This window comes from Antechinus flavipes, chromosome 1 (genome assembly GCF_016432865.1).
Source record: "Antechinus flavipes isolate AdamAnt ecotype Samford, QLD, Australia chromosome 1, AdamAnt_v2, whole genome shotgun sequence".
In the NCBI taxonomy this organism is placed as follows: Eukaryota; Metazoa; Chordata; class Mammalia; order Dasyuromorphia; family Dasyuridae; genus Antechinus; species Antechinus flavipes.
In genome coordinates, this window is record NC_067398.1 from 341,434,761 (window position 1) to 341,458,217 (window position 23,457).

The 23,457-nt window shown below is 35.4% G+C and overlaps 1 protein-coding gene across 1 annotated transcript in view; it reads right to left on the reverse strand.

The window, feature by feature from the left end:
- CLCN7 (chloride voltage-gated channel 7) overlaps positions 1 to 23,457 on the reverse strand; it is a 55,282-nt gene that overhangs the window by 19,643 nt on the left and 12,182 nt on the right. Inside the window, exons 2-9 of the mRNA XM_051969414.1 lie at positions 13,143 to 13,214; positions 9,405 to 9,476; positions 8,687 to 8,752; positions 7,800 to 7,936; positions 7,180 to 7,285; positions 5,926 to 6,006; positions 3,856 to 3,918; positions 3,620 to 3,703 (exon numbers count right to left, since the gene is read on the reverse strand). Of these exons, the coding sequence (XP_051825374.1) occupies positions 3,620 to 3,703; positions 3,856 to 3,918; positions 5,926 to 6,006; positions 7,180 to 7,285; positions 7,800 to 7,936; positions 8,687 to 8,752; positions 9,405 to 9,476; positions 13,143 to 13,214 (681 nt within the window). The remainder of the gene's footprint in view (positions 1 to 3,619; positions 3,704 to 3,855; positions 3,919 to 5,925; positions 6,007 to 7,179; positions 7,286 to 7,799; positions 7,937 to 8,686; positions 8,753 to 9,404; positions 9,477 to 13,142; positions 13,215 to 23,457) is intronic.

The window sequence follows — 23,457 nt, forward strand, 5'->3', positions numbered from 1 at the left end:
CTTTAAGATTCTATATTTGTATATAAGTTGCACATGTCATAAGGCCTAAACTATTAGGAAATAGGCTGTGTGTGTGTGTGTGTGTGTGTGTGTGTGTGTACGCACACATGCAAATAATAGATGCTTAATTCAGAAAGTAATAGTATATTTCACTTTTCAATTGATTCAATTGCCTTATTGTGTTTGTAATTTATTAGAATTTGTATTGAAGTCTAACAATTAAACATTTTCCTATAAAACAAAATTTTATATAAAATGTTTAGCTTTCAATTTAATTCAAGAAATATTCTTGAAAATACAAAGTTTAAAGCTCAGTACTCTGGCTACCTCCAAAGAATTATTTTGAACTGAAAACATTTCTGGAGGTTGGTAATTATTATCAGAGATTATTGCAAAAGTCCTCAGTGACCTCACCTGTGCTTATCTTATTGGAAGCAATCACACTAGTTATGGCAAAAGAACTATAGCATCAAAGATTCCAAGCATTGGAAGACATCCCAAGGACCATCTAATCCAACCTAAATTTCATCCACCATAAAAGTACTGGAAAATAGTAATAGGACCAAAGTAAGGAGCTACTTTGGGCCCCAGAAAAAATTCTTTCTATTCCTGTAACATGGAAATTTGTTGTTGATCATACTGTCCAGTAGTTTTTCAGTCACATCCAACTCTTCTTGACTGAATTCCAGAGATGATCTAAGTATATACGATTTTTGTTTTATTGCTTGCCAAGATGTACCTGACAAGCATTAAGATTCACAGGCACCTTTACACTGATAAGACACTTAATAAGAGAAATAAAATGTAACTGAACAGAGGAAAAAATAAAAGAAAAAGAAAGACTTTAGGATTCTCTTCAACAAAATGACCAATTTTGACTTCAGAAAGATGATAATTAAACATGCCTCCTGCCTGTGGGAAGAGAGATGATGAACTACAGATGAAAAATGAGAAATAGGTGATTATTCTGGGAAGATGAAGTAGTATGTCAGTAAATTTCAAGCTTTTAAAATTGCTCCACAAACAACAAATTTGTGCCTTAGTGAACATAGACTGGTGAAAAATCAAGATCACCTGGGGCAGAACAGGAGTCCATCAGGCACAATTCAAAAAGATCAGAAGAAAGATCCCAGGCTGGGGATTAACCTATGTTAAATGCACATACCTCCAGGTTAGCTCTGCAGAAACACCAAGTGGGGAACCCTGGGGCTAGCTAGATTTGGCTGGAGCCTCAGCAAGAATCACAGAAACTTTCATCTTCCCTCAACAATCTACAGAAACTGGAGTCTGAATCTGCAAAGACTGAGGGAATCTCAGCTGATTATGAATGCCAGATCCAGCTATGCTACAAAGAGGTGGCCCAGTCTGGGAAGGAGCCAGCATACCCATGAATGCAGAAGCTGTAGGGCAGGGACACTGCTGGCTGTTGGCATTTGCAGGAGAGTGGAGCTTTTGGTTGAGGCTTCCAGAACAGAAGGGAGAACTGAAGTGAACCTAGAGGTAACATTCCCCCCCAAGACACACACAATGATTTGAGGTGTTTAAGTGTAAACACTTATACTTCTCATTAAAAAAAAAAAAAAGGAACAGGAAAAGAATGAACCCAACCCTCAAAATTTACTATGAGAACAGGGAAAAATCAGGGTTCATTTTCAGAAGACACTGAAGTAAAAAAGAAAGTTTTTTCTACCCCAAAAAGTCATGTTAAATGGCTCCCTGTCTAGAGAAAATGTATAAAAGAACTCAAAAAAAAGAATTAAAAATCAAATGACAGTGAGGAAAAACTAAAAACAAAACAAAAACACCCAGGAAAAACAAGATTATGGGGAAAAAAAAGTTATCCAACTAGAAAAAGAGATACAGAATCTTCAAGATGAAAATAACTTTGAAAATTAGAACTGGGCAAGGGAAAACCTGTGAAACTTTAAGAGACCAAGAAATCACAAAACAGAATATAAAGAATGAAAAAATAGAACAATGTGAAACATAAGAAAAACAACAGATCAAGAAGAGAAAACATAAGAATAATTAGACTACCTGAAAGCTGTCGGGGGAGGGGGGGGGAAGGACCAGACCAGGTAGGTGGTACAGTGGATAGAGCACCAGCACTGAAATCAGGAGGACCTGAGTTCAAATCTGATCTCAAGACACTTAACACTTCCTAACTGTGTGACCTTGAGCATGTCACTTAACCCCAATTGCCTCAGGGGGAAAAAAAAGGTCCTTGACATGATACTGTAAGAAGTAATCTAAGAAAATTGTGCTTAAGTGATAGAACATAAGAGTAAAGTAGAAATAGAAAAAAATCCACCAATCACTACTCAAAGAGATTCTTTGTAGAAAACACATAGGAAGAAACAAGCATATAGGAAGAAAAAAAAAAAACAATTCAAATATGCTGGAGCTACAATTAGAATTGTACCGGTCTTATTAGCAACCACAATAAAGGACTGCAAATCCTGAAATCATTCCTACGGCTGCAGCCAAAAATATCATATCCAGAAAAATTTTCTATAATATTAAATGAGAAAAAAATGTATATTCAATGAACTTGCAGATTTTCAGAATTTTCTATCAACCAAACCCAAATTCATAGAAAATTTAACATACAGGAGTCAATATCCATGATTAATAATCTAAGAACTTAACATGAACAAATTGTTTATGTTTCTTTACATGGAAATGTATACCATATACTTAAGACTGATATCAACAATTGGGTAGCTCAGAATAAAGAGCTGAACTCTAAAAAATCAAACCCACCTACAAAAAGTAAAAATAATAATTATGTTATATAAATGAAGTACAGAGGAAGAATAGACACAGAGGCATTGGTGGGGAAGAGGGCTCATAGTTCTGAAAATCTACTCACATCAGGAATAAATTAAATAGGCAACACTACACACACACACACACACACACACACACACACACACACACACGGATATAGCACCCTCTAAAATCTATAAAGAAATAAGAGGGGGAGAGCTGGGAGGAAGGGGAAGGGAAGAAGACAAGGAAGGGATCCTTGGGTGGGGGAAAGTTAAGTAATAGCAAGGGAAGTTAAGGAACAAAATTAAAATAGAAGAATTAGCTAAAACAAGAAAGAAGAGATCTACACAAGCTCTACAACAAGGATCAGAATCAAATTTATTAGGAAAAAAAAAAGTCAGGCAAGTTAAGTAGAAGAATTAAAGTAAAAGAGTTAGCCAGAATAGCAAAGACTCCTAAGGGGGAAATAAATTAGGAGATTGACCAGGATACTGAGGGATTTGGAAAAATGTACAAAGAACAATTTAATGAACTGGGGATATTTAGCCAACAGAAGAAATAGGATGGACCAGCATATGATCACTGTTTTCCTTCATTTAGTATGGCTTAAGGGAAAAGAACTAGGATCAATGGGGGTTGATAGTATAAAAAGGTATATTTTGTATGAATTTTTGAGTTAACAATAAATTACAATATTTCATAGGGATAGTTAGCTATTATTACTGAAGTATTAATTAGAAATACTACTGTGGTTTCTAGAGCTCTAATAGTCCATGGGATCCCTATAGGATCCCTAATTTCCAGCTCCCTCACTTTCCATTTTAGAATTAGTAAGTGAGCTGTTCACCTTGAAGTCTTTCTTCAATGAGGTTGATCTTCCTTGAGAAATGCCAGCTGCTATAACAGCTCCAGAGTGAATCATTGGCCCTTCCTAAAAAACACACAGGAGAAGAGAGTTGAGGACAGGAACTGAGTTTTAAAAATTGTTTTTAGTTACATAATGCCTTTCATTGGATCTTAGAGGGATGACACAATTACATAGTAAAATAACAGTCATATTAATTCTTTTACACATTCTTTTACCTTTCCAACAGCCAGTCCTCCAACCACTGATAAAATCACACCACACACTTTAATCACCAATGTCTAGAATATAAAGAGAACATCATTAAGTAGATGACAAAAATAAGTTAATTCAATCCAAATCAATAAGTACTAAATAAGACCTCCTATAGGTCAAGTACCATTAAAGAAGTAATTTACTTCTCAGGAGTGGGAAGATCTATTAAAAAAATTAAAAAAAGATTAAGATTATGAGGCTTCCTTCAGTGTTTAAATTTCATTCCCACCTTCTTCAGAAACTTTATCGAAGTATTCCAATCCACCCTGATCTCCTCTTCTGAAATTTAACAGCACCTAATGCTTGCCCAACATCATTTAGCACTTAATTCTATAGCTTCACTGGGGACTATGGTCCATTTTGTTGGGCTCACAGTTTATCAAGAGGTCATCTGATTCATCCTTTGCAATGTCTCTTGCATTCATCTCTTCTTTTTCAATCTCACTGGCTCTATTCCAGTTCAAGCATTTTCAATCAAAAAAGTGCTGGTTCTGGAGTCGGATGACCTAAGGTTCAAAATCTGTCTCTGGTACATAATTACTACTTGTGGGAATCTGGACAAGCTACTTCACCTCTCTAGGCTTCATTCTGCCCATCTGTAGAATGAGGGGTTTGAATAAGATGGCCTCAAAGGCAACCCCTTTCAACTCTAGATCTACCCCCATACAGAAAAAATTATGCCTCTAGTCTGTCCCCAATTCACTCTATCAAGCATACTGTTACAGGATGATTGTCCTAAAGACACCAGTTTTAATAAATCACTGCCCCAATCAGAACCCTTCATTGGCTCCACTATCTATCTTAGCTGTAGTTAAAATCCTACCATTTTAGGTCTTTCACAGTCTGATCCCAAAGTGACCTCCTTTTACTCTCTGAAGGACCCTTTCTTTCAGCCATGATGTTCTCCTGACTATCTTCTGTACGTGTTCATTCTTGTCTCTCAGCTTCTCTTCATACTGTGCTCTTTTCTGATTTGTCCTTTATCCTCTTCTCCATCTAAAGGCCTAAAATCTTCAAAGACCAGCTCAAGATCTCCCTTTCTGTGAAACTTTCCCTATTCTCCCAGCCCACTCTAAACACCTAAACACCTATGACATTCTTTCACTTTCCATGCTAATATTTATTTTCTAATAAAGAGCTTAAAATCTGTTCTTAATCCCCATCATCACATGGATTTAATTTATAGTAAATATACATTTTTTTGAATAAAAACTTATTCCTTCCTACTCTTCATTATGGGGCACAAAATAGTTGTACAATAAATACATAAGGCTATTCAGGTGTCGTCCTAGACTTTCCCCTTCCTCTCTATTCAGATATAGAACCTAAATAGAAGACATGTAAGAGAGGGAAAATCTTACATTAAACCTCTCTCCCCCCACAATCCCATCAGATGCTAAAAAGCTATGTCTTAAATAGAATTAAAGTCTTTATCCCCAATCAAAGTCTCTACTCCTAACAGTATTGTTCTTAAACACTGTAAGAACAAGTAGAATCCAATTACAAAACACCGTAAATAAACTGCAAGACTAAAATCGGGATAAAAAGAAATCAAAAGATTCATTTTTATTCAGATTTAAAAGATCTGAATTCAAAATAAGTGAGTCTTTTGCTGAGCCTCAAAAGTCTGAAGTGATATTTGCCATTACAGAAGATGAACCAATTTGAGCCATGATTCCTTCAGACAAAAAGACTTTTATCACTTCAATTTAACAAGTTCTTTAGGGAAATGTAGCCTTTTAAAGACTATATTGAAATGGGCATAATGGAACATTATGGAACATAAAGGAACATGCTGCCTTGGCTGACAAAAAGGAAAAGCCAGGGCAGACAACAATGAGAGCTTCATTCTTCAGGTTATCTCAGAGGATAAGGAACTATCCTAACTAGCCTAGACTAATGAGGAGGCCTATGATTAGAACCACAGACATGGTCTGCCCCAATTCATAGAAGTTATTTTTAATAGAGCAACCAAAACCCCTAACTCTCTGTCCTAGAAGTCAGGCAAAACCAACCACCTCTAGACATTTTACCTTGAGTCGAACCACATGAGGAATCTTGACACCATTGAGGAAGCATTTAATCTGTGGAATTCCACTGCCAGCAGCAACAGGCTTCAAGGAAAAAAGAAACTGCATAAGGAGCATTTCTAACAAAAGGATTGATTGACCCAAATGAACCCACAACAGGATCACCAAAATTTGTGAAACGTTTTAACCCATGGTTCACCCAGGATATTAAAACTTTTGCCTAAATAACAGATGAAAAGATGATGCCCTCATAAGAACTAGGAACTTTATGTAGTTAGAGTAGTAAAACTAGAATGTAATCTCCTTGAGGTAATGCTCAGTTTGGTATTTTGAGGATATAAACAGGAGTGTCAGGGAATTCTGCAGTTACTTGTATAGTCCCTCCCAGTCCTCATAGAGTAGCACAGTATGTGGTATCTGGTAGGCCTCATAAATCTTATTAAATGAACAAATATTTAAGTTGACAAAGTTAAATATTAAGATGAACTAATAGGAGTATATAATTAAGTGACAAAAGCACTTAAAAGGAAGCCATTAAACACAGATTCCAGTCTTCATCTTGCCACTAACAAGATATCCTGGGACAAGTCACTTAACTTGTTGGTTCCTCAGTTTCCCCCCCTGAGATGGGCAAAATAAATGTTTGTTCTTTTATAGCTCAAAAGAATATTAATAAATAGGTATTTATCAAGTGCCTACCATATGCCAAGGATACAAAGACAAAAATAAAACAATTCTTGCCCTCAAGGAATTTGCATTCTATCCAAGAATACATGTATGTAAATGTGCAAAAACAAAATAGACACAAAGTACACTGGTGGGAAGGGGCATATCACTAGAATAATGTCAAAGTACATGCAGTTCCTTGGAGAAAGTATATTAAAGAATTCAAGGCATAATCCCCTCACTAGGCAGAAGTTTTTACATTCTAACACTGCTCAGAAGCTTCTATATGAAGGATCTGTGATTTTGTCAGAATAGCATCTGGCTCTTCTGGTAAAGGAACCCTTTTCAACCATGCAGCTTATAGCCTATAGATGCTTAGTTCAATTATTTGCCACTGACCGTAGTGCTAATAAGTGGCAGAGGAGAGGCATAGACCCCTATACCTAACAAACTATCCTCTAGACCACACTGCCACTCCACTAATGCTAACTTATTACTATCTACCCGTTGGCCCTGGAGCCTTCCCAGTCTCACCTAAAGTAGGCGTGGGCAGAGATCCCAGGCTAGCTCGGTGTACTTTTTAAACCATACCTCTATAAAGGCAACAATCACGGAGCCGACGATCACAAAGGCCGAATTCAGTGTTGCCCAGAGTAACAGGGAGAAAGACAATCCCCCCTTCTCTGTAAACTTGTCAATATCTGGAGGACTAGTTAAGAGAACTGGCAATGTCACTGTCTGGAAAAAAATCCATTTCCCTTCAGTATTGTCTGGTAAACAATACATGCACAGACTCACCTCATTTGACAAACCCTCTCCTCCCCTGACTCCTGGCTTTGCCATTAATAAAGTCAATGAAAAGTTCCCAAACTGCTCTGAGGAGGGGGTGAACCAGGAAGATGCCAACATGTTTTCTGAACTGCCTAAACATTAAAACAGCAGAAGGTTATGACAGATTTGTATCCCAGCTAGATTACATACAATCCCCAGACTATAAACTTTTGAGGCCAGATTGTCTGCATCCTCCATCTGGAAGACACATTGTAGCTCTTAAGAAAGCTCTTGAGAGAATTATTGATCAGGCCAGCACACAGCTTTATTTTGCTGTATATCCATGCAAGCAATCAAATTCTGTTCATACCAGGACTTCCTAAATGTGGAGAAGCTCTGGCTCCTTGTCCCCTGCATCCCCCCATCCATTAGGACAAAGGATATTGTCTTTTACTACTCGGTATTTCAGTCCTGCCAAGTTCTCCACTACGATGTCAATAAAGCAGGCAACTAAGCCGGTCAGAATTCCAATCATGGCACAGATGACCCAGCGTTTGATCTCTACTGTCCGGAAAGCCTGGGCAGAAGAAAGAGAATTAGGAAGTGACGGGGAAGCCACCCCCTGTAGAATGTAATTCTAACAAGGATTTTTTGAGCAAATATTATTGATAACCCCAAAATGATTCTTACCCTGAATCCCAATGCTGTGAGTGAGAGATTATTCACAGCATACTTGGGATTTATTTTCAGAGCTACATTTGAAAAGCAGCCTGTTGTAAATACCTATCTCTACAATGAAACACATCAGAGTTTGATTGGGTTATTGTACCTACAGGAATATATACTGTCTTTTTATAAACATTTGTCCCACTCAACGTCACATCTGCAAAATTAATGTAGTTCTTCAGTTATCCAATTTTAACAGATGAATCCACTGTAATAGATTTTTTTCTGTTTGTCCTCCTTACACCCAAAACTGGCCCCATTTTTAATTTTGGTTAAGAAAGAAAAAACCATGCTCATTGTTTTTGTCAAGAAGATCAAATTTCTCATCCCATGGAGGGCTGTGCTAGTGAGAAGTGTGCTATGTGAGGATGCCAATATCCTCAGATCTTAGAAACACTGGAATTTTGGAAGTCCCACTATTGTACAGACCAGGAAACAGTGTGAAAGCAATCTGAAATAAGATCTAAAAAATAACTCAAGACAGATGAGATTCCATGTCCCAGAATGCTCCCTTTGTGTTCTCATGGGATAGATGGATTCTATTTCAGGCTCTAAGTGCTAGGCAGCTTCTTGGACCACCCAACTCTGAATCCAAACTTACTGTGTGGTTTATTCTCCTCTCTTCTTCTAGGAACAACTGGTTTTCACTATTGTCATAATCCAAGCTCTGGAGGCAATAGTAAAGGGAAAAAAAGAAATACTTTGCTTACTAACCCCAGTTTTTTAGAAAACCCAGAAGGACAGAGCAGCTGCAGGAAAAAGCTTGAGAAAAGGGAGTTGCTGGCTTCTCAGGGGTAGAGGGAAACATTCCCAGGCACTATTTGATAAAATGGAAAGAGACCAATGGAGACCCAATGTGACCTTTCTGAAGCTGGCAGTTTTCCAAGTGACCCAAGGAAAGAAGTTGCTTTTTTAAAAAAACAGATATGGGGAAATAACAGATGGTTCAACTTTGTAAGAACGTCAGAATCAGCCTTGTTAGCATCAAATATAACTATACATAGTGCAACCTTCCACTAGCCCCCAGTGATCCTAGAAACATCTTTTCGGGGTTGTTCCCATGCATGCACTCTTGTACCATGTAGACTGAAATAGGAGTTTGTTCACTACGAGGTTTTACTTTCTCACAAGGCTACATACATTTTCTTCAGGAATACAAGTCTGTTCCAGATTGGTAGCTATTCTGGGCAGGAAGATGGTGGATTTCAAGGAGTCTTCTTAAAGAAGGCAGAGACCCTTAGACATGATTTGACATTATGGAATGGGGAATAAGGGGAGAATTAGCAGTTCAATCTGAAATTCCCAAAGAGAATGCTTACCTCATACTTTAGGGACAGGAGTTTCTCATTATGTGGTATTTCCCGAGGAAAATGATGAGGTGCATCCATCTCCTGGAAAAGAAAAATGAGACCATGCATATGCATGATGATAAAAACACTTCTGAATATTTTTACACATAAAACTCCTTGCTTTTCATATAAGCTCTAACACTGTTTCAGTTCTGTTTCTATCATCTAAGCTTTCTTGAATGTCCTGTGTCCATCACAAAAAGGTTTAATATTCCCTTGAGTGAAATTGCAAATCAAGGACCACCTCATCCCTCTGTAAAGGTGAACTATTTTTTTATCCATTAAGAAAATATCAGCCCATTTTTAATAGGAAAAAAATTCAACTAGTCAATCCCCAATTGATGAATGGTCAAAGCATATGAACAGACAATTCTCAGGTGAAAAAATTAAAGTCATTTCTAGACATATTTTTTAAAATGCTCTAAATCACTACTGATTAGAAAAATGAAAATCAAGACAATTCTGAAGTTGTCACTTCATACCTATCAGGTTGGCTAAGAAGACAGAAAAAGATAATATTGGAGGGGATGTGGGAAAACTGGGACAGTAGTGCATTGTTGGTAGAATGACAGAATGATCCAACCATTCTGGAGAGCAATTTGGAACTTTGTCAGAAAGGCTATAAAACTGCATACCCTTTGATCTAGCAACATGGCTGCTAGGTATGTATTCCAACAAGAACATAAATGAGGAGAAAGAACCCTACCTGTGCAAAAAATATTTTTAGCAACTTTTTATGGGGGTAAAGAATTGAAAATTGAGTGAAGCCCATCAACTGGGAAACAGATGAATAAGTTATGGTATATGAATGTAACAGAGTATTATTTTTCTATAAGAAATGATCGATAGGCTGATTTCAGAAAAGCTTAAAAGACTAACACGAAATGATGCTGAGTGAACAGAACTAGTAGAACATTGTACACACCAACAGCAAGATTATGTGATGATCAACTATGATAAACCTAACTCTTTTCAGCAATACAGACATCCAACACAATTCCCACAGACTTGGGATGGAAAATGCCAACTGCATCCAAAGAGAGAACTGTGAAGTCTGAGTACAAATCAAATCATAATACTTTCACCTTTTTTTGGTTTGCTTTTTCTTTCTTGTGTTTTTTTTTCCCTTTTGGTCTAATTTTTCTTGCACAACATGAATAACATAGAAATACATTTAAAGTGATTGTATATAGATAACCTGTATCACATTGCTTGCTGTCTTGGGGAGGAAAGAGGTAAGAGAGAGTGAGAAAAAATATGGAACAAAGTCTTACAAAAATGAATACTGAAAACTATCTCTACATGTAACTGGAAAGATAAAATACTGTTGTGAAAAGAAAATTCAATTTTAAAAATACCCAGCCTATATCACTGAACAAAACTGAGTTAACTTGTATATGAATAGAATGCACTCATATGCACTTTTTGTGAACCTTGTGGCACAACAAATTAAGCTAATGTAATAATGTTATCTGCAAAACTCTAATGGCAGTACTAACTTAACAATTATAGGATATATATTTTGAGTTATTTTCCCAACAGTGAGGATAGATTTAAACTAATCCATTAGCCTGTATATTTAAGAATGAATGAAGTGGAGGCAGAGCCAAGACAGAGTAGTACAAGCAGCAACTCAACTGAATCCTCCCAATATTCCTCTCCAAATAACTTGAAAATAACTCTTCAAATCAAATTTTGGATCAGCAGAGGCAACAAAAGGTCAGAGTGAAGTATTTTATCAGCCTAAGACAAGGTAGAAGGCTGGCAAGAAAGGGTTATGCCATTGGGGAGAGAGCCTGCCCAGAGCATGAAGCAGTAGTGTTAGTGGTGGGACTAGGAGGTAGCTTCAACAGTGGCAGTGGCAGCAGTGGCTTTGAGAACACTTAGTTCTAAGCTGATAAAGATGTTGGACAATTAGTAAAAAAGAGATTGCAGGGGACCCTTTGCTGGCACTGGGTGCAGCTGGTACTGATAAACAATTCTAATTGCCTGTAAGCAATTCTGGGCAGAAATTCAAGGGTAGACTAGAACATTTCTGATCTGTCACAAGCAAGCACAGTTCCTGGTTGCACTTACATGGCAATTAATGTTTATACACAGGATAGCAAGAGACTTAATCAATTTCAGAGCCAAGAGGAGCTTAGTACTTGCTGCTGTAGAAGAACAGGAGCCTTCTTCCCAAGACCAGAGCACAGATTAGAAAAATAGCTACCACACCTCCCCTTGGATCATATTACCATGCATGCATTGAAAACTTGTAGACTCCCAGAACTAGCTTTGAAAACAGTAGCATGAAAAAGCCTGAAGCTTGGGACAGTACCTCACATCCCCAAGGGAAATAAGTTTTGCCTGATTTCACATGTATAACTGATATCATCTTGCTTGCCTTCTCTTAGGGACAGGAGAAATTTGGAAGACGACAATTTGGAACTCAAAATTGAAAAATAAATGAATATATAAACACATATTTATATTTTTCTTTTATATTAATTATACCTAATTAATAGAACTGGTTGCATTATATATTCATATATGTAAAATGAATGATGCTGATTGTATGATAAAGAATAGAAACAGGCTAAGGGGTCCACACTGAAATCCAAATTAATAATCTTTCAGTGACAAGTGGTTCAGGTAGCTTTAACTAAGGAGACATACCACTGACTCCTTCAGTTCTCTCTATTGTCTTATCTCTGTTCCCCTAAAATTGTATATAAGTGGGGGAGTATTACATTTTAAGTCCTGAATTGTCCCTCTCTCTTCCTCTCTCTCTCCTAATACCATTCTCTCATTCTCTCTCTCTCTCTCTCTCTCTCTCTCACACACACACACACACACACACACACACACACACACAAAACCATACTATACACACTTTTATTTATTAGTTCTTTCTCTGGGTGGACAGCATCTTTTTCCTAAGTCCTTTGTAACTGATTTGAATATTTATAATACTCAGAATAACTTAATCATTCAGTTATTCTTTAATATAATAATATCGGAATAATATTATAATATCGGGAACAAGTTATGGCATGTCATTGTGATGAAATACTATTGTGCTGTAAGAAATGGTGAACAGGATACTTTCCAAAAAACTTGCAAAGACTTATATGAACTGATGCAAGCTGAAGTGAAAAGAACCAGGACAACACTGTAGACAGTAACAACAATAATTACTTAGTGAGTAACTTAGTGAGCCTGATGAAGATAATGATACAAGACAGTTCCAAAGGAACCATGATGAAAAATGCTATTCATCTTCACAGAGAGAAGAGATGAACTCTGAGAGCTTTTTTTTTTTTTTACTTTATTGTTGTGTGTGTGTGTGTGTGTGTGTGTGTTTGTTTTTGTAACCTGGATAATATGGAAATATTTTTTGGCATTATTTCACATGTATAATCAATCTACTGTTGCCTTCTCAAGAGGCAAGATGAGAAGGAAGGAATTTAGAACTCAAAAATTTTTAAAAAGTCAATGTTAATTTTTTTACATGTAATTGAGAAATGTTTAATGAAATAAATAAAAATATATTTTAAAATATCAGCATTACCCCATTCTCAGATATTATCTTGCAGACACAGGGTTGTTTACCACACAGTCCCTTATCTTTATATTAAACTGAATTCCCTCCTTTACTTCAACCAATAGTTTTTCCTCTGCTCATTTCAGACCATGAAGCTCAATTCAACTTCCTCATCAACTCACCGAATCAAGTAGCTCATCATCCAGCTCTACATTGCTCAGGTGTCCAATGCGGAAAAATGCTGAATGGGAGGGCTGAAAAGGGAAGAAACTGCAATTCAGAGAACAAGCAAATATAGAAAAGAGGGGTTGAGGAAGAAATCATTATCATATGCCACAGGCCTTATTACTTAGAACCTTTTTACATTTATTTCATTTATTCTCATTCTAATTCTCCAGGTAACATCACATTTACTCATATAATCACTTTTTAAAAATTACTAATAATAATGGTTTCACATACTGCCAAAATACTTTTCTCACACATCATCCAAGAGGCAGGATATGTTTATATCAGTTTCCTTACAACTAAGGAAACTAAGACGCAGAGGTTAAGTGATATCCACAGCTCCTGACTCCTCAGGCCCATGCTCTTCCCTTTAGTTCATTCTGCAAACTCTAACACAGTTGGAGTTCCCCAGGGAGGGAAACTAGAAGTGCTCCACATCTCCCCTACAATTTGGCACTAACCTGTGCCTTGAGACAGTAGAAACAAAATTCTGATACACTTAAAGATACTTCTTCCCTCTGCAACATAGCTCCAATAAACCCATTCAACCACAGCTTTTCTTCTCTAACACAACCTTTCTGCTCTTACCAAACCATCTGCTGCTCATCTAACCTCACTGCCTTTGTTTCATTTGCTATATTCCTTGCCTACAAGGCTTCCCCCACCCTCCAATCTTTTTTTTTAAATGTCTTACTTATATCCTACCTCTTTCACATAGGTTTCCTTGATGGGCTCAGTTCAATGACTTCCCTTATCTTAACTCCTTTTTTTTTTAAAAAAAATGTTTATTATTAAAGCTTTTTATTTACAAAGCATATGAATGGGTAATTTTTCCAACATTGACCTTTGTATAATCTTTTGTTCCATATTTTCCCCTTCTTCCCCCCACCCCTTTCCCTAGCTGGCAGGTAGTCCAATACATGTTAAATATGTTGAAATACATGTTAGAGCCAATATGTGTATATATATTTATACAATTATCTTGTTGCACAAGAAAAATCAGATCAAGAAGGAAGAAAAAAAAAAAACGGAGAAAGAAAACAAAATGCAAGCAAATAACAGAGAGAATAAGAATGCTATGTTGTGTTCCACACTCTGTTCCCATGGTTCTCTCTCTCTGGATGCAGATGGTTTTCTTCACCACTGTACAAGTGGAATTGGTTTAAATCATCTCAATGTTGAAGACAGCCACATTCATCAGAACTGATCATCATATGACCTTATTGTTGCATGTATAATGAGCTCCTGGTTCTGTTCATTTCACTTAGCATCAGTTCAGGAAGATCTCTCCAAGCCTCTCTGAAATCATTCTGGTGGTTGTTTATTACAGAACAAGAGTATTCAATAGCATTCATATACCATAATTTAATCAGCCATTCTCCAACTCATGAGTATCCACTCAGTTTCCAGTTTCTTGCCACTACAAAAAGGGCTGCCACATGTGGGTCCCTTTCCCTTCTTTAAGATCTCTTTGGGATATAAGCCCAGTAGAAACACTGCTGGATCAAAGGGTATGCACGATTTGATAACTTTTTGAGCATAGTTCCAAATTGCTCTCTAGAATTGTTGGATCTGTTCACAGTGTCCCAGTTTTCCGACATCCCCTCCAACATTGGTCATTATCTTTTCCTGTCATTTTAGCTAATCTGAGAGGTGTGTAGTGGTATCTCAGAGTTGTCTTAATTTGCATTTCTCTGACTAATAGTGATTTGGAACACCTTTTCATGTGGCTACAAATAGTTTCAATTTCTTTATCTGAAAATTGTCTGTTCATATCCTTTGACCATTTATCACTTGGAGAATGGCTTGAACTATTATAAATTTGAGTCAATTCTCTATATATTTTAGAAATGAGGCTTTTTGGATCCTTTGGATATAAAAATATTTTCCTAGTTTATTGCTTCTCTTCTAATCTGGTCTGCATTAATTTTTTTGTACAAAACCTTTTTAACTTAATATAATCAAAATTATCTATTTTATGATAAATAATGGTCTCTAGTTCTTCTTTGGTCACAAATTCCTTCTTCTTCCAGTTTACCTGAGAGATAAACTATCGTATGTTCTTCTAATTTGTTTATAATATCATTCTTAATGTCTAGATCATGAAACCATTTCAACATTATCTTGGTATATGGCGTAAGGTATGGGTCTGTGTCTACTTTCTGCCATTTTCCCCATTTTCCCAGCAGTTTGTCAAATAGTGAATTCTTATCTCAAAAGCTGGGGCCTCTAGGTTTTTCAAATACAAGATTGTTATAGTCATTGGCTATTTTGTTCTGTGAGCCCAACCTATTCCACTGATCAACTTCTCTATTTCTTAGCCAGTACCAAATGGTTTTAATGACCACTACTTTATAATATAGTTTTAGATCTGGTACAGCTAGGACACCTTCATTTGCTTTTCTTTTCATTAATTTCTTTGAAATTCTTGTCCTTTTGTTCTTCCAGATGAATTTTGTTGTTATTTTTTCTAATTCAGTAAAAAAATTTCTTGGGAGTTTGATTGGTATAGCACTAAATAAATAAATTATTTTAAGGAGTATTGTCATCTTTATTATATTTGCTCAATCTATCCAATAGCACTTGATATTTTTCTAATTGCTTAGATCTGACTTTATTTGTGTGAAAGTGTTTTGTAGTTTTGCTTGTATAGTTCCTGATATCCCCTTGGCAGATAAATTCCCAAATATTTTATATTATCAATAGTTATTTCAAATGGAATTTCTCTTTGTATCTTGATGTTGGATTGTATTAGCGATGTATAAGAATGCTGATGATTTATATGGATTTATTTTGTATCCTGCAATTTTGCTAATGTCGTGGATTATTTCTAATAGCTTTTTAGTTGATTCTGTGGAGTTCTCTAAGTATACCATCATATCATTTGCAAAGAATGATAATTTGATTTCCTCACTATCTACTCTAATTCCTCTAAACTCCTTTTCTTCTCTTATTGCCAAGGCTAGTATTTCTAATACAATATTGAATAGTAATGATAATAGTGGGCAATCTTGTTTCACCCCGATCTCACTGGGAATGGTTCTAGTTTATCCCTATTACATATGATGCTTGTTAATAGTTTTTAAATAGGTGCTACTGACTATTTTAAGGAGAAGTCCAGTTATTCCTATACTCTCTAGGGTTTTTAATAGGAATGGGTGTTAGATTTTATCAAATGCTTTTTCAGCATCTATTCAGATAATCATATGATTTTTGTTAATTTAATTATTGATATAGTCAATTATATTAATAGTTTTCCTAATATTGAACCAGCCCTGCATTCCTGGTATAAACCCTACTTAGTCATGGTGTATTATTCTGGGGATGATTATCTGTAATCTCTTTGCTAATAGTTTATTTAAGATTCTTGCATCAATATTTATTAGGGATATTGGTCTACAATTTTCTTTCTCTGTTTTCATCCTACCTGGTTTAGATATCAGTACCATGTCTGTGTCATAAAAGGAATTTGGTAGGAGTTCTTCATTCCCTATTGTTTCAAATAGTTTATATAGCATTGAAGTTAATTGTTCTTTAAATGTTTAGTACAATTCACATGTAAATCCATCTAGTACTGGGGAATTTTTTCTTAGGGAGTTGATTAATAGCTTGTTCTATTTCTTTTTCTAAAATGGGACTATTTAAGTAAATTATTTTCTCTTCTCTTAATCTGGACAATCTATTTTTTGCAGGTATTCCTCCATTCCACTTAGATTGTCAAATTTATTGGCTTTAGTTGGGCAAAATAACTCCTGATAATTGCTTTAGTTTCTTCTTCATTAGTGGATAGTTTTCCCTTTTCATTTTTAAGACTAACAATTTGATTTTCCTCTTTCCTTTTTCTAATCAAATTAACTAAAGGTTTATCTATTTTATTTTTTTTTCATAAAACCAACTCTTAGTTTTATTAATTCAATAGTTTTTTTAGTTTCAATTTAATTGATCTCTCCTTTTATTGTTAGCATTTCAAGTCTGTTATTTGACTGGGGGTTTTTAATTTGTTCTTTTTCTAGCTTTTTTAGCTGCAAGGCCAATTTACTGATCTTCTCTTTTCTCTATTTTATGCAAATAAGCATCTAGAGATATAAAATTTCCCCTTATTACTGCTTTGGCTGCGTCCCACAAATTTTGGCATGTTGTCTCATTATTGTCATCTCCTTGGATGAAATTATTGATTGAGTCTATGATTTACAGTTTCATCCATTCATTCTTTAGGATGAGATTATTTAGTTTCCAATTTCTTTTTGGTCTATTTTCCCCTGGCCCTTTATTGAATGTAATTTTTATTGCATCTTGATCTGAAAAAAAAAAAAAAAAAGCATTTACTATTTCTGTCTTTTTGCATTTGATTTTGAGGTCTTTATGTCCTAATATATGGTCAATTTTTGTATATCTACTATGAATTTCCGAGAAGAAAGTGTAGTCTTTTCTATCTCCATTCAATTTTCTCCTAAGATCTATCATACCTAACTTTTCTAATATTCTATTTACCTCTTTAACTTCTTTCTTATTCATTTTGTGATTTGATTTATCCAGTTTTGAGAGAGCAAGATTGAGATCTCCCACTATTATAGTTTTGCTGTCTATTTTTTCTTGCAGCTCTCTTAATCGGACCAAGGAAAAAATATTACAAGCAGCCAGAAAGAAACAATTCAAATTCTGAGGAACCACAATAAGGATTACTCAAGACCTGGTAGCTTCCACTTTAAAGTATCAACAGGCCTGGAATCTGATATTCTGAAAGGTAAAGGAACTTGGAATGCAACCAAGAATAAATCACTCTACTAAACTGAGCATTTTCTTTCTGGAAAGAAGATGGACATTCAATGAAACTGGTGAATTCCATTATTTTTGATGAAAAGACCAGAACTAAACAAAAAATTTGACCTCCAAATATAGAACTCAAGAGAAAAAAAAACTCTTGAGAACTGTATTTCTGTTATGGGTATACATTGAAAGTACATGTATAATCTGAGTTTACTGTTATAAAAAAGAAACTAGAAATGGAAAGGGAATTGTAACAGAAAAAAAAGGGAAAATGGAGATAAATTGAGGGAAATTATATCTCAGGAAGAGACAAAGAAAACATTATAATTGAAGGAAAGAAGGGAGGTGACAAATATTGTATGAATCTTACTCTTATTAGATTTGGCACAAAAAAAGAATATAAAAAAAATTACATTAGATATATTTGGTTTCACAAAGAAACATCTCTAATCTTAAAGATAAGTGGGAGGGGAAAGGGGAAAAGGGAAGGGGTAGGCTAAATAGAAGGGAAAAGAGAAATAGTAGGGTAAAGGTATAAGAAAGGGGGAGGATTGCTTGAGGCAAGTAGTGCTCCTAAGTAAAATGCTGGGGAGAAGGGAAAGGGGAAAAAGAAAGAGAAAAGTATAATTTGGGGTTAATAAGATAGTAGGAAATACAGAATTAGCAGTTTTAACTGTAAATGTGAAAAGGTGAACTCTCCCATAAAAAGTAAGCAGATAGCAAACTGGATTAAAAGCCAGAATCCTACAGTATGTTGTTTACAAAAAACACGTTTAAAGCAGAGCAATACATACAGAATAAAAGTAAAGGCTGGAGCAGAATCTATTATGCTTCAGGTGAAGTAAAAAAAAGCAGGGGTAGCTATCCTGATCTCAGACCAAGCAATAACAAAAATTGATCTAATTAAAACAGATAAGGAAGGAAACTATACCCTTGCTAAAGGATACCATAGATAATGAAGCAATACCAATATTAAACATATGCACCAAGTGGTGTAGCATCTAAATTCCTAAAGGAGAAGTTGAGAGTTGCAAGAAGAAATAGATAATCTCCTTTACTCTTAAGTACCACAACTGAGTTCCTAATTTAATTTTTCCATGTGTTACTTTGTCATCCCCAATTGAACAAAATCTTTACAAAAACTTGGGGGGAGGGGATGAGGAAATGGATTTCTCTGCTCAAGTAGAATCATCTTCCTATGTTTGCTTTCATTGTACTTAGAATACAAACAACTGCAATGAAAACATTAAGAACACCTAGAGATTTTACAGAGTTGGTAAAATGAAATAAGAATCCTGGGTTTAAAAGGTACTTATAATTCATGTAATTTAACCTCCTTGCTAGTGCAGGAGTCTCTTTATGGCAGTCCTGATAGGTAATTATCATGCTTCTTTCTGTAATATTTTCAATAATAAGGCATTCACTACCTTATAAGAAATAACATTACAGTTTTAGACTCTTCTAATGGCTGAATAATTCTTCCTTATGATGAGCCAAATCCATTGATCTATACTTTCTACCTCATTGCTCCCACTTTAGGTTTCAAAAATCATAACTATGACAGCCCTGGAAAATATCTGAGGATAGCTGTCATTGTTAGTCTCACTCTCCAAACAGAAAACTTCTCTTCTAAAAATATTTGAACATATATTCAAAGTTCCTTAAAATATTTTCCAGAAGTTATGATTTTAAATCTACTCACCATCTTGGTTACTTACTCTTCTGGAAGCACTCCAATGATAATTCTCTTACAATATGATATATAATACTCCAAAAGTTATCTGATAAGGACAGAAGGTACAGAAGGTACAGGACTACCATCTCCTTCATTCTAGGGACAATATTTATATCAATAATGCTGAAAATTGATTTTCAATTTTAATTAACACATGAATTCCATCCTAGCTTTAGAGCTATTTATTTGGCTTTCTTGACTTCCTTACATTAAAATATCAAGATCATCTTATTTTACATATTTTGTACATTGGTACACAGACATCTGAGAACACAGATACCATTCTAAATTTTTCTTAGTTATTCCTTCAGAGAATGACTGGGTATCTCTTCTATTGCTGTCCTTTTTATGTAATCTTTGTTTAAGGGACAGATCATACTACCTGATGCAGTGATGCAGTGAATACAGTGCTGGGCCTGCAATGGGGAAGACTTGAATTCAAATCCAGCCTCAGACTAGAGAAGTCATTAATTTGTATTTACCTCAGTTTCCTGAATTGTAATATGGGGATAATAAATAGTAGCATCTATCTTTTAAGAGTTTTTCATCGCATGAGATGATATTTGTGAAACAGTTGTAGGTACATAACAGGTTCTATATAAATAATTATTCCCTTCCTCCTCCAACTTCCTATGAGATTTTTTTAAGGTAACTTGTAATTCATCAGAGTAGAAAAATATCTACTGATTTTGTTGCATAACATGACAAATATGGAAATATGTTTAGAAGGATTCTATATGTTTAATATATATATCTGATTGCTTACAGTATTGGGGAGAGAGGAGTAAGGGAACAAATGTGGAAAACAAAACCTTAATGAAATGAATGTTGAAAACAAAATAAAACACTACTTTAAATATATTTTTTTAAAATGTCTACTACCAAAGCTTATTTTGGAGTACTGAGAAACTAACTCAGGGGTCCTCAAACTTTTAAAATGGGGGCCAGTTCACTGTCCCTCAGACTGTTGGAGGGCTGGACTACAGTAAAAACAAAAACTTTGTTTTGTGGGCCTTTAAATAAAGAAACTTCATAGCCCTGGGTGAGGGGGATAATTGTCCTCAACTGCTGTATCTGGCCCACAGGCCGTAGTTTGAGGACCCCTGAACTAAAATAACCTTTGGTAGTAGGCATTTACTAATAAATCACTAAGAAACTAAGTGATTTACAGTATGGCAGAAACTAGGCATTGACCCACACTTAACAATGTACACCAAGATAAGGTCAAAATGGGTTCATGACCTAGGCATAAAGAATGAGATTATAAATAAATTGGAAGAGCACAGGATAATTTACCTCTCAGACCTGTGGAAAAGGGAGGAATTTATGACCAAAGAAGAACTAGAGATCACTATTGACCACAAAATAGAAAATTTTGATTATACCAAATTGAAAAGTTTTTGTACAAACAAAACAAATGCAGACAAGATTAGAAGGGAAACAATAAACTGGGAAAACATTTTTACAATCAAAGGTTCTGATAAAGGCCTCATTTCCAAAATATATAGAGAACTGACTCTAATCTACAAGAAATCAAACCATTCTCCAATTGATAAATGGTCAAAGGATATGAACAGACAATTCTCAGACGAAGAAATTGAAACTATTTATAGACATATGAAAATATGCTCCAAATCATTATTGATCAGAGAAATGCAAATTAAGACCACTCTGAGATACCACTACACACCTGTCAGATTGGCTAGAATGACAGGGAAAGATAATGTGGAATGTTGGAGGAGATGTGGGAAAACAGGGACACTGATACATTGTTGGTGGAATTGTGAACACATCCAACCATTCTGGAGAGCAATTTGGAACTATGCTCAAAAAGTTATCAAACTGTGCATACCCTTTGATCCAGCAGTGTTTCTACTGGGTTTATACCCCAAAGAGATACTAAAGAAAGGAAAGGGACCTGTATGTGCCAAAATGTTTGTGGCAGCCCTGTTTGTAGTTTGAGAAGCTGGAAAATGAAAGGATGTCCATCAATTAGAGAATGGTTGAATAAATTGTGGTATATGAATGTTATGGAATATTATTGTTCTGTAAGGAATGACCAGCAGGGTGAATACAGAGAGGACTGGCAAGACTTACATGAACTGATGCTAAGTGAAACAAGCAGAACCAGGAGACCATTATATACCTCAACAATGATACTATTTGAGGATGTATTCTGATGGAAGTGCATCTCTTCGATAAAGAGAGTTTTAATTGATCAAAGATGGACAGAAGCAGCTACACCCAAAGAAAGAACACTGGGAAATGAATATAAACTGCTTGCATTTTTGTTTTTCTTCCCGGGTTATTTATACCTTCTGAATTCAATTCTCCCTGTGCAACAAGAAAACTGTTCGGTTCTGCACACGTATATTGTATCTAGGATATACTGTAACCTATTCAACATGTAAAGGACTGCTTGCCTTCTGGGGGAGGGGGTGGAGGAAGGGAGGGGAAAAATCGGAACAAAAGTGAATGCAAGGGATAATGCTGTAAAAAATTACCCTGGCATGGGTCCTATCAATAAAAAGTTATTAAAAAAAAAAAAAGAAAGAAAGAAAAGAAAAGAAAAAAAAAAGAGATATAGATATTAAATCCTGAAGAAAAAAAAAAAAAAAACTTAGTGATTTATCCAAAATCTACTATGAAGTTAGGAAGTTATCTTGATTCTAAGGTAGGGCTTCTATCTATTATGCTCTCCCATCCATCCTTACCTATCACTCTCTTCCTTGGCTTTAAAAAACAACAGAGAAAACATTCAGAATAAAAGGAGGCAATAATTGGGTCCTATTTTAATTTTGCATTCTGCCACTGCCTAGCACAGTGCTCAGCTCATAATTTAACAAATGTCTGATGAATTATTGAGACTTGTTTCAAACCTGAGTTTCCTCACTGCTATGAAAGTAAGCCCTTAAACAATCTATAGACTGATGTGACAGGATAGATTGCTTAATGGTCTCCAGAGATTTTGTAAAATCTAAGCCAAGTAAGATTCCTGGGGCTTGGACACTCTAGAATTCTAAAGAGTATCAGATCTAAAATACTATCATTTTGTGACTTATAGGAGTGGTTTAATGTTCCAAATAAGTACAAAATAAAACATTAGACATAAGATAGGAGAAAAAGAATGTCTGTATTGTGTGTGTGTGTCTCTGTGTGTGTAAAGAGCCCAGATGAAATCTTACTAGTCAGACAAGTTAGAATCGAATATTGCCTCCAAAGGTTATTTCCTCATGGAGAGTTTGCTTTAAGAGGATTTGCTTATTTGCAAAGACACTAGGCAAATGATTCTTTCCAACTGGTATAGCTGTGAGTTGTGCAATCTACCCTAAGCCTAATATCTAACATGAATTAAGTGAAATCTCTTTTCTTAAAGCCTAGAAAAATATACCTTGGAATATTTCTGTTCTGGATTCTCCTTTGTTCATAAAAGGTCAAATTATTTCTCAATTTTCCCTTAGAGAGCTTAAAATGTAGTATCTATGATATTTGTACAGTTATTTGCAATTAATCAACAAGTGTTTATTATGTGTCTGACACATGGAATACAAAGAAAAAAACAATGCTTAACCTCAACAAACTTACAGTTGATCAGAGAAAACAACATATATGTATAAGCAAACACAAAATATACATAAAATAATTTACAGTTGGTAGAGGTTATTACTAAAAGCTTTAATCTTGACCTGAAATTTTTGAGGAATAGAGACATAGAAGAAAAGAAGGGGTGCATTTCTTCTAGGGCAGACTGGGAAAAGGTGTAACGG